At 42.7% G+C, this 12,078-nt stretch overlaps 1 protein-coding gene across 1 annotated transcript; it reads left to right on the top strand.

The window, feature by feature from the left end:
* The first annotated feature begins 424 nt into the window (after nt 1-424).
* On the top strand, nt 425-4,501 carry BBS10 (Bardet-Biedl syndrome 10). The gene is made up of 2 exons (XM_004602816.2): nt 425-640; nt 990-4,501. Exons 1-2 carry the CDS (start codon nt 435-437, stop codon nt 2,980-2,982), a joined length of 2,199 nt encoding a protein of 732 aa, XP_004602873.2. The 5' UTR covers nt 425-434; the 3' UTR covers nt 2,983-4,501.
* The last annotated feature ends 7,577 nt before the right edge of the window (nt 4,502-12,078 follow it).

Here is a 12,078-nt window from a genome sequence, read left to right as displayed (position 1 = left end):
GAAGAGCATCGATGGAGAGTGTGTGCGTCACTTGGCATCTCTGTGCACCGCAGAGATTTTGCTAAATAGCAAGCAGCAGCTTTGTGGGGAGGTGAAGGACGAACTCTGTCCTGGCGGTGCACAGTGCCTACTTCAGGAAGGAAGTTTTGGGGGAGTGAGGGACTAGACAGCAGCTAAAACCACTGTGGGGGAATGATTTCACCAAAGGGAGCCGAGGGGAGCCAGCAGATTTCTGATTCAGAGACGGCCCCCAAGAAGTTCGAAGCGTCCTTTGCGGAACAATGGGCCATGACCCCCCGCCCCAACTGTCGGAATAGCGGAAGGGCAGTCGCTTCACCCAACCGGAAAAAACACTTGCACAGACTTCCGCTCTTATCCCCGCCTTTTCCGCTAGTGGCTCCGCCCCCCGGCCGTGTGGCGGCCAGCGACCGGAAATGGAGCAAACTCAAGGTGCTATGGCAACGGGGGCTTCTGTGAAGGTGGCGTTGCAGGTGGCGGAGGTGCTGGAAGCCATCGTGAGCGGCTGCGTGGGACCTGAGGGGCGTCAAGTTTTGTGTACGAAACCCACCGGCGAGGTGCTGCTGAGCCGGGAGGGAGGCCGCCTCCTGGAGGCGCTGCACTTAGAGCATCCGATAGCCAGGTATCCGCGTTCCCGCTGAGAGCCCGTAGCTGGGCACCCGCAGGCTCTTGCCTTCAATTTCTTGTCCTAAAAAACTGAGCGTGAGTGAGATATTTGTAAGCTAGAGGTAATGCATGATCGATAGAAAACCTGTCGGTCGTCAAGTTTTGGAAAAGATTCCCAGCACTTCGCACTCCCCATCCCCTCGCACTCCCCATCCCCTCCCAATCCTAGAACCTTGGAATAGAAGGAACGAAAAAACTAAAACATACTATATATCTAGAGCTACGAACGCATGGTTTAGGCTTGAAACAGATGCACAAAAGCAACCTGCTGAGTGTCTTAGTTGATTTATTTCTTTTTTGTGCAGGATGATGGTGGCATGTGTTTCCAGTCATCTAAGGAAAACAGGAGATGGTGCTAAAACATTTATTATCTTCCTTTGCAATTTGCTCAGAGAAATAAGTGCAGTGACAGACAAAGAAAAGGATTCTTTGATTTCCAAAAATATGCAGACCCATGGAAGGCATTGGAAAAATTGCTGTCAGTGGAAATTTATTTCCCAAGCTCTTCTGACTTTTCAGACAACGGTACTAGACTACATTATGGATCAATTCTTAAGTAAGCACTTTTTGTCCATCTTCTCTTTATCCACTAAAGAAAGAACATTGTGTAGGAGCTCCTTATCTTTACTTTTAGAAGCCTACTTTTGTGGGAAAGTGGGAAGAAACTGTCACAATTTTATTTCACAGTTGATGAGTGACTACTTTTTCAAGTGCACATCTGGTGAAAGTGGATTTGAAGAAGTGTTAGAGTTAGTGGATGACTGCTTTGTAGAGCTGAACGTTGGCGCAACGGGCCTGCCTGTTTCAGATTCCAGGATTGTAGCAGGGCTTGTGCTGCACAGAGACTTTTCTGTGTACCGTCCAGCAGATGGTGACATAAGGATGGTGATTGTAACAGTAACCATTCAGCCTTCTTTTTCAACTTCTGGATCTGAGTTTCTTTTCCATTCAGAAAAACAGTTTCAGACTTCCCAGCTTTGGATTATGCAGAGGACAGAAGCAATAATGCAACATTTACAGAGTCAGAATGTAAAACTGATTTTATCTAGTGTGAAACAGTCAGAGTCGGTTATTTATTATGCAGGGCTAAACGGTATATCAGTGGTCGAGTGCTTATCTGCTGAAGAAATTTCTCTTATCCAGAGGATCACAGGTCTTACTCCATTTGTACTACATCAGAGCTCTCCACAATGTGAAATGGCTAACACTGCTCTGGTGAAATTCTGCAAGTTCTTTATCCTTAGATCCAAAAGGTATGCTCATCTTGGCTTGAGTAGCACATGTTCATTTATACCACATTCTATGGTTCTTTGTGGACCTGTGCAGGGTGTTGTTGAGCAACATAAAAATGCTTTACATGGTGCTTTTAAAATGCTTCAGCAGTTATTTAAAGAGGTTGATCTAAATTATGTAACACATACCAGTGACCAAAATTATGTATCAAGTTCTTTTATTCCTAAGAACAATAGAGAAAGCAGTAAGTCATCAGAAATTACTAACAACTCCATACAAACACTATCAGAAGACAGTGCTGTAAGTAACATGGACAAACTGACAAAAATTCAAACAAACTTTGAAGTATATTCAAATGAGGTAGTTCCAAGGGTAGAATTAGAAGCATATAATTCATGTTCAGCATCAAAAGAGACATCAACAGATTCATACATGAGTAATGAAACACTGCAGTGTTTATCTCCAAACAAAACCAGGATTACTAACAACCTTGAGCTACTTGTTGAGAGTCCTCTTGCTAGCTCAACAACAGAAAATACTAGAATAGCAATTCCTCATGAAAATTTACAAGCCACAGAAGTTACTGGAAAAGAGAGCCTGTTACCTCTTTCATTTCCGATGAAATCTAAGTTACTAGAGGAGTGTCCTTCCCAGAATTACACTTTCTCATCTATACCGGCAGGTTGTGTTTTGCCAGTGGGTGGTAATTTTGAACTCTTGTTACATTACTATCTTCTTAATTATGCTAAAAGATGCCAGCAACCAGGAGAAACCATGGTTGTTAGTATAATAGCTAATGCACTTCTAGGCATCCCCAAAATCCTGTGTAGATCTCGGAAAAGAAACCAGAGTTTTCCACAAATGTATATAAGAACTCTTCATGCCTTGCAAGTCAGTGAACCAATGGTAAGCAGTCAGACAGGTTTGGAATCAGTGGCTGGTAAATACCAGTTAATTAATTCAGTTCTTCAGTGTTTGGCAAAAATTTTGACAGTTGATTTGATAATTAATATCAAGAGACAACCTCGCAAGATCTGTGATCAAGATTCAGAAGATGAATTATGAAATTAGAAGCCACAGAAGTTACTGGAAAAGAGAGTAGATTTAAGTACAGCAGGTATGTCATCACTGACTTTACAATTCAATCTAAATAAGAAACCAGTATAACTTTTTTTTAAAAAAAATTACCCTTTTGGGGGGCTGGAGTGATAGCACAGCAGGTAGGGCGTTTGCCTTGCACGAGGCCGACCCGGGTTCAATTCCCAGCATCCCATATGTACCCCCAAGCACGCCAGGAGTAATGAGCCAGGAGTAAGCCCTGAGCATTGCCAGGTGTGACCCAAAATGCAAAAAAAAAAAAAAAGATCCTTTTGCTTTTCTTTGTCTTACTCACCCTCCTTCCTTATCTTTCTGTATTTAGTTGTAGAATCATCTAACTTGGGTGGGATCTTCAAATGACATCCTGTTTTGTTGCATTTTTTAATAATGCAAAATTGGTATAATCTTTTATTTAAAATAGGTTTATATTATTAGTCAAATGTTCCAAAGCATTGAGTTAAAAGTCTCAGATTTTCTTCATTGAAAATCGTCCAGGGGCTGGAGCGATAGCACAGCGGGTAGGGCGTTTGCCTTGCAGGCGGCCGACCCGGGTTCTAATCCCAGCGTCCCATATGGTCCCCTGAGCACCGCCAGGGATAATTCCTGAGTGAAGAGCCAGGAGTAACCCCTGTGCATCGCCGGGTGTGACCCAAAAACAAAAAAAAAAAAAAAAAAAGAAAAAGAAAATCGTCCAAAAGGCGCAAAAAATGATGAGCTGAGCATTTGTTTTGCATATGAAAGACCCGGGTTCCATCTCTGGTACCACATGGTCCACTTGGAGTACTGCTGGGAATGACCTCTCAGACTGGATGAGGCCCCCCCAAACAAAATTTAAAAAGTAAGAGCATAAAAATTAGTTTTTCATTTCATAATTCCTTATTTATTTCTATTTCATATGAAAAAATAAATTTTCACCAGCTGTATACCTTCAAATGTTACTGGAAATATTATTTTCTGTACTGTGTGAAACAATTTCTATAGTTAAAATTAATTTCAGAAACAACATGAAATTTATTTTTAAATTTTGAGGCTCTGTGGTTTACAATATTGTTATTGGTGATTTTCCATGTACATAATTCCAAATACCACACACATCACCAGTGAGTGTACCCACCTCCCTCCTTCAAGGAATATGAATTTTATACTTTTTTAAATCTTATCCTTAAGAGCTTGTGAAAGGAATTAATGTGTTTGCTGTTGGTGTGGCTTATTTTTATTGTATAGCCAGAGTTCAACAATAACACGTAACTGAGAATATTTTTTTCTAATGTGAATTTGCAAGTGTCTGTATAGCATTGAAAGTTTAAAAATGTAAGTTATAACTGAATTCAGTGTAGATAGAACCTACTGCTCATGAAATGGCAATAACAGCATTTAGCTCACTCAGCTGTGGTGATTATCAATAAAGAAATATAAGAAATTCCTAGTTCAATGCCTGTTATGTTATCAAGTATGAAACTTAATAAATAGCATTGTTTCTTCCTCAGCTTGGCCATACATTTTTAATTTCTTCTTTTTTTTCCCCCAACCTGTTGGTCATACTAGTTCATCTGTGCCCTAACATTGACAGCATGGAAATAGACCGTTGGGACTAATGATACCAGCATGACTGTCCCAGACATAGAAGATATATTTGTTATGGCACATTGTATTCTCTCTCCCCTTACCTATTAACCTTGCCATAGTCTCCTCTTAAAATATGACCTTGACAATCTTAAGGAGTGTTTATTAAGTAAAGGTCCAAGTCCACCTTTAGTACAGTGACTATGATGCTTGCTTTGCATGCAGCAGACCTGGGTTTGATCTGTGGAATCATATGTGTTCCCCTGAATATATTCACCCACCAACCAGGAGTGAGACTTTGAAGTGAATCCTTATGTGCTTATAATTGATTATATATACATTTTCTTCATGCAGCTTTTACCTATTCCCAGATGAAAGTGATTGATAACAGCAAAAGGAGAAAACTTTACTGTTCTATTAAATTAACTAATATGCTATTCACTGAAGTGCATTGAGAGCTGGATGTGGTAATAAAATATTGACATCTTTCTTGGGCCAGAATGATAGAAAAGCAGATAGGGCATTTGCCTAGCGTGTGGCAGACCCAGCTTCAATCCTTGGCACTCCATAATGTCCCTCAAGCCCACAAGACGTGATCTCTGAGTGCAGAGCCAGGAGTAAAACCTGAACATTGACAGGTATAGTCCAAAAGCCAAAAATTAACAAAATAATTAGGCATCTTTCTGATTTGGTTTGGTAAATTGCTGCTGTCTTGAGCCTCTCAAGTGCTGCTTCCTTGATCTAGTCCCGAGACTCTCAGAAAACCCCTGGGCTAGCTGACAATTTAGGTTAATGATTGATTTAGCAAGGAAACCTTCAGAGATGGTGTTGGCTTTAGTTAGTGAAGAATTAATCATGCATATAAGTTGAAGTATTTTGAATGTTGGTTCTTAAAACAATATTAAATATGTTAAAATTGATTTTTAAATATCACTATACATACCATTTTGTTTTGGGGAGACTCCAGGCAGGGGTCATTTTGTGGGTGTTTGAGGAACCTTGTGTGTCACTTGCCTCATGCCTCTCTTTTCACATAGCATCACAGCTGCTCCCACAACTGGCAGTCCCATGACCCACTTGGTAATCTTCCCTATTTTCCACGAGGCTGCTCATAAAATTATCTAGAGAGGAATAGAGTGGCGGAGTGCCTGCACTGCAGGTGTGAGTCTGTCAGTTCCATCCCAGATACACTCCACCTGCGAGTGTGCTCACACAGTGTACTCTAACACACTACAAACAAAACATACGGGCCCGACAGCTAAACTGTGCAGTCAGCAAGGACCTAACCCCATGTGCTCACATCACTGTGTGACACCCCTGGACATTGCATAAGAGACAGCAAGAGTAAGGGAATGGGGGGGGAGAAAAAGATCATACATGCATATTCATATATGTGCTTTGTTTTATCTGAAGATTCCTCTCATTTCATTCTGAGCCCTAAGGGGAAACGGATTTACCTACTTGGTGATTCTGGGTGGAGGAACTGCCTGAGCTGGACTCAGTGCTCTTTTATCTTAGTGAGTTTCACTCCTGTGACCCCATAATAGTGCTGCAGACAGGTAGGCAGAGGGCTCTGGTAACCTACTTTTGGGGAATAATAAAATTTAAGAAGAGTGTTCCAAGCTTCTAAGTAGCCCAAAGGCATGAAAACCAGATCCATTTGACCTGCAAATCCTGAGTTCTTTGAAGGTAGAGTAATTGAGGCACCACCTGCTTGCAGAAATTTAAGGCCTACGCGGAGAAGAGTGAACCGCTTAGAAAAGGAGAAGCTCGGCGGCACCCACATGGCAGGTGCCATCTTCTAAGACTCCAAACCCAGAGGTATTCGATTCTTACACTTGGGGCTCCCAGGGACTCAAGGGAAGGGGGCGTAACCGGCACGCCCTCGGCCCAGATAAATCCGGAGCCGCTGAGCGTGAAGCGGACCCTCTGCGCCTAAAGACTTTGATTCCAGACTTCTTACAGCAATGCACTGGGACTGTGAGCTGGGCTATGCAATTTCTGGCAGAATTTTCCCTGGACTTTATACAGAAATCCAAAACCGCGCAGACGCGGCAGCGTCCACGCGACTTAACATTTATAATTGGCAGCAATGTGAAACGGTTCCTTTTGAACAGGTCTGACTTGGGGGAGAAACTCCAAATATTAACAGTAAGTTTTTGTTGAAATATTGAAGGTTATTAATGTAGCAGCCACCTCTCTGGACTGTGAACTAAGCAAAAGCCCCACGCTGGCCGACGCGGCGTGGCGTACACCATACTATGAGGCGCGGGAAGGGGGGTGGGCGGGAAAGGGAAAAAGGAAAAAGAAAAAAAAAGAGTTATGTACTGGTAGCAGTGGGGCTACATATCTCATCATTTCCAGCAATGAAAACTAATTATCAAATGCTTCCTTGGTAGTAGGTCTGTCTCTCTTGGGTGGAAACTCCAACAATTATAGTAAGTTTTGTGTTGAATTATGGAATGTAATCAAGGTAAAGAGAAAATGGAGTGAAATTCATTAGTTTTACAGTAGGGGGTAGGGCGTGGGGGCGGGGGGTATACTGGGGTTTTGGGTGGTGGAATATGGGCACTGGTGAAGGGATGGGTGTTTGAATATTGTATAACTGAGACATAAACCTGAGAACTTTGTAACCTTCCACATGGTGATTTAATAAAAAGTTAAAAAAAAAAGAAAAGGAGAAGCTACAGAAAAACCCATGAGATTATGAGAAGACCATCAGTAGTGCAAGAAGATTATGAGACCAATAATAGGTACCAGGGGCTGGAGATATAGTATCAGGGTAGGGCACTTGCCTTGCACACAGCTAACCCAGGTTCTGTCCCTGGCATCCTATATGGTCCCCTGAGCACTTCCAGGAGTGAATGCTGAACCAGGAATTACTCCTGGGCATCACTGGGTTTGCCCCCACCCCTCCAAAAAAAGAAGACATCAGCAGTTGGGAGCTATGATTGGGTTGGTCTGTTTGATTTAGGGAAGGGACATTGACCCTGCTTCATTCAGCACTCAACCCCAGTTCCCCAGTGAGAAGTACAGGTATACAGGTTCAGTGACAACAAACTCCAGGTCTCAGGGGATAGGGGATGGGCCAGTCCAGGTGTCACCCTGGAGGTCACGCCCACAAACTGCCTTCAACCTAAGCTCCTTAACCACTGTGATCCAGAGACACACAAAAGAATCTCCAAACCCAGCAGCTCGCTGCAGAGATAGCTCCGGACTTTCTCCTCAGACAGGGGCAGACACCTCCACCTGTCCCCAAAAACCTTCGGCAGTCGCCAACTTGCAGAACCCAGTGAGAAATGCAGGTACTCGGGTCCAGTGATGGCAAACTCCAGGCCTTAAGGGATAAGGGATGGGCTGGTCCTTCTCATCCCCCCCCCCTCCGCCCCATCTCCATGGGACCCTGGAGGTCACACCCACAAACTACCTCCAGCTGCTACTTGAGCTCCTTAACGACCATGATCCAGAGACACACAAGGAATCTCCGAACCCAACAGCTTGCTGCAGAGATTTCTTCAGACCCTAATTAGCTAAAATTTTAGAATTCCAGGAGCACATGGCCTCTCTCACAGCCATGTAACATCTTATGCTATTCACAACAAGCAATACAAAAGAGAGTATGGGAGAGATTGACATAGAGGCAGGGGCAGGGGGAGGGGATACTGGGGACCTTGGTGGTGAAAGATTTGCACTGGTGGAGGGTTGGGTGGTAGATCATTGTATGACTGAAGCTCAAACAGGAAAGCTTTGTAACTATCTCACAGTGATTAAATAATAATAATAATAAATATTCTGAATTTTTAAAAAAGTGATGTGGAGTTCATGCCCAATTTAATCAGCTTAATCAATGGCTGAATAAATAGCAGTACTCCTACATTAAAAAATAAATAATAAATAAACCCCAGTTCCTATATGTGCATTACCAGGAGAAACTCTCTCAGCCTGACTCCCACGTCTACCTCCTAGTGGGAGGCAAGTTATTATTGTGCTCTCAGATGTCTCATGCCTGCCTCATTCACCGGCAGCCCTTTGTTACCAGCATCGGGTAATGTACCAGCAAGGACCACACTGGACAGTGGCCTCACCATCACCACTGTACTGGCATGGACAGGCTGACACCCTGAACTCTCTCCCCACCTCCACCCCATGAGCAAGCCCAGCAAGAGAAGTGAAGAGAGACCAAACCTCTGTCACAGCAGCTGAACAGTCCTTAGGGGAAAGGCAGTGAACTAGACAAGAGACAAAGGTTGCGGATGATTGCCTCTAAGGGAAGTCCCTGCATGGACTTAATTCAGCTAAGGAGCCCCAAGGGCTGTTCCTTGGCACTGTGAAGTTTTCTCAGATTCAGGACCAGAGAGAAAGCTCAATAGGCTGGAGACATGTTTTCACATGCAGGAGCCTATGTTCAATCCTCAGTATCCCCAGAGAACTACTGGGTATAACCACCAAGCAAAATCATGGACTGTAGAAGAGCAAAATTATTGGGAAAACCCAAGTATTACATGCTTGGGCCACTAAATAGAGATTTTTCAGTTAAACCTATTCCACAGATATGAAGACAGAATCACGTGTGAGCAATGGAGAGGCCACTCCAACTCAGGGCTCCGGAGCTTGGCGCATGGCCCAGCCAAATTCCTACTTCTGGGTGCTGGGAGTCTTCCCTATTGAGCTTAGTTAGTCCAAAGAACCTAATATTCACAAGGAAGGGAACTAGTAATAAAGCTTTAAGAAAGAAAATAAGAGTAATGAAGTATTAGATGAGAGAAAAGTTTTATTAATGATTAGAAAAAGTGGGGGGAGGGAGGAAATGAGTTATAACAGTGGGATGCGAGGAAGACATTAAGTCTTACAAATGTAGACTGCAAGACCACTGGGCACCTTGCAGAGAGACTTCAGCTTGTCAGCCTGTCCAGGCACCAGCTTACTATGACTAATTAACGTGTTTTAAGGTTGGCATCTTGTGTGTTGTCAAAGAATTTTTTATTTTGTTCTCCGTTTGGATCATACCCAACTATGCTTAGGAGTGCAGGGTTTACTGCTGGGTCTGATCACTCCTGACAGGGCTCAGGGGACTATGGAATGCCAGGCATAGAAACCAGTTCAGCTGCATAGGAGGCAAATGCCCTAGTCCCTGTACTATCACTCTGGCCTGTTTAAGAAATCTTTCTGCCTAGTCTAAGGTTTGGACCTTTGGAAGGGAAACTAAGAAATATCAGGAAAATGCTGAATTTCAGAAATTCCTCTATAAAAATAAAAGCTAGTTATATATATGCATATATTAAATACACAAATATGTAATAAAAATAAATATATATTTACTTAGGTATGTAGAAATAAATATAAAAGCAATTGTATAAAGTCATAATAAGCTAAAGAAAGACATTACTTTCAAGTCATCTCTTCCAATGTATAGCAGCTTGCTTCAATCTCCTTTTCTACCAAAATGTCTTCACAGAAGTTTCTTTAAATAGTACATAAGTATATTTAAGATTCTTCATGAGAGTTGTCTTTTTACTCACCATTCTCTCAGAACTTGCTCCAGTCAGCAGCTTTTTTGGAAATCCAGAAACCTTCTGAAACTGTAACATGAGCCAATCTGCAAAGATTTTATAATAGCACAGTCAAGCAATTTTGCACTTGCCATACTAAGCAAATTTAGGAGACAGTGTGCCTGAGACAGAGATATAGAGCTTTCAAGCCACAACAACCCATCCTTGGTTTTTGCATTTGCTCTTTATTGGTTGAGTGACTTAAACAAAGCACTTAACCTTACTGTGCTTGACTTACCTCACCTTCTGCCATGTTATAGGGAGAGAACCAGGAGAGCTGAGAGCCACTTGGAGGTGACGCTGGGAATGGGAAGAGGGAAGGCATGTATCTCGGGGGGTGAACTCCAGGAATCAAACAGACTCAGAAGCTCAGGTATGGCCTGCATGTCTCAACCACTTGAGTTCTCACCTTGCTCCTACTCCATTGGGCCATTCAGTTACCTATTGTTGGTACTAAATTCTGTTCAATCTTAGCCTGAAACAACAAACATTGACTCTCTCCCACAGTTTCTGGAGGTCAGGAATCTGGCAGAACCTTTACTAGATGGTTTCATGTCCTCTGTACTTTGCAGTCAAAAGATGTTAGCCAGAGTTAAGTCTTTCAGGGACTTGACTGGGGCTCAAGGAGTGATTTCGCTTATGGATATGGTAGCTGGCAGAAGGTACTCAGATATTCAGTTGGCTTCACTGAGTAAGTGACCCTAGAAAAAATAAGGAAAAATACAGTAACTTTTTGGTACTGTCACTTCTGTTCATTAGAGGTGAGTTGTGGATCAACTCATGTCTTATGGATGGGGAATTTGTTTCTACCCTTTGAGAAAAAGTATCTCAAAGCATTTATGATCACATTACTAAGAAATGAAAAAAGGGGACTGGAGTGGTAGCACAGCGGGGAGGGCATTTGCCTTGCTTGCGGCCAACCCAGGTTCGATTCCCAGCATCCCACACGGTCCCCATAGCACCGCCAAGAGTTATTCCTGAGTGCAGAGCCAGGCATTAACCCCTGTACATTTCCAGGTGTGACCCAAAAAGCAAAAATAAAATAAATAAAATAAAATAAAAATGGAGACGTTACTGGTGCCAGCTCAAGCAAATCGATGAGCAACAGGATGACAGTAACAGTGACAGATGGTATGTAATTTATATACAAATAGTATGTAATTTATATATAAAATATACTTAGGAACTGCTTCTTTTATTAGTAAGTCTTCCAGGTCAACAACAGGCCTAGTAACTGTTAATTATGTTTTGAGGAAATAAAAATGTTAAAGTGGATATTCAGCTGTGTTAAAGAGGGTATCTCTAACCCTCTTATTATTCAAGAGCAAACTATACATTCACTGACTTAGCCTTTACTGACTACCATTAGCTGTGCTGTATGCCCAGTACATGATCACAAAGAGAATCAGGCCAATACCTGCCTTCATGCATCTCACAGTTTAATGGGAAAGAACTTCAGTCAAATAATACAAAATTCAGTGTAAAATCATGTGGCCGCTTTGTGTGTTCACTAGTAGGATTTGAACAAGTCAAAAAAGACTTCCCTGAGGAGATGATGTTGAAGTGCAGATCTCAAGGCCTAACAGGAGTGACTTGATGCAGAGGGAGAAGAAGAGAGTCCTAGAGGAAAGACTTGTGTAGAAGCATGGAGAGGAGTAATTGCTGGAAGTGCGTGGTACAGCCCTGTGGGAGAAGTAACAAGGGGCCAGGCTGCAGTTCTACCTATGTCTGACAAAGGAGAGGAATAATGAAACACTTTTTAGGGTGGGACATCTCCCAAGCAATACTCACCCTAGTGGAGTTTAGAGGCCTCCAGTGTATACCCAGTGATACTTGGTGGTCTCCGGGACTCCTCCCAGCTCTGTTCAGGGGACCCTATGGTATACTAGGGATTGAATCCAGGTTGCTGCATACAGAGTATGAACCTTAACTCCTATAACTGTCTCTCCAG

The sequence above is a fragment of the Sorex araneus genome, chromosome 10, assembly GCF_027595985.1.
Source record: "Sorex araneus isolate mSorAra2 chromosome 10, mSorAra2.pri, whole genome shotgun sequence".
NCBI lineage: Eukaryota > Metazoa > Chordata > Mammalia > Eulipotyphla > Soricidae > Sorex > Sorex araneus.
The sequence above is the reverse complement of the archived record's forward strand: the minus strand, read 5'-3'. Positions and strand labels throughout refer to the sequence as shown.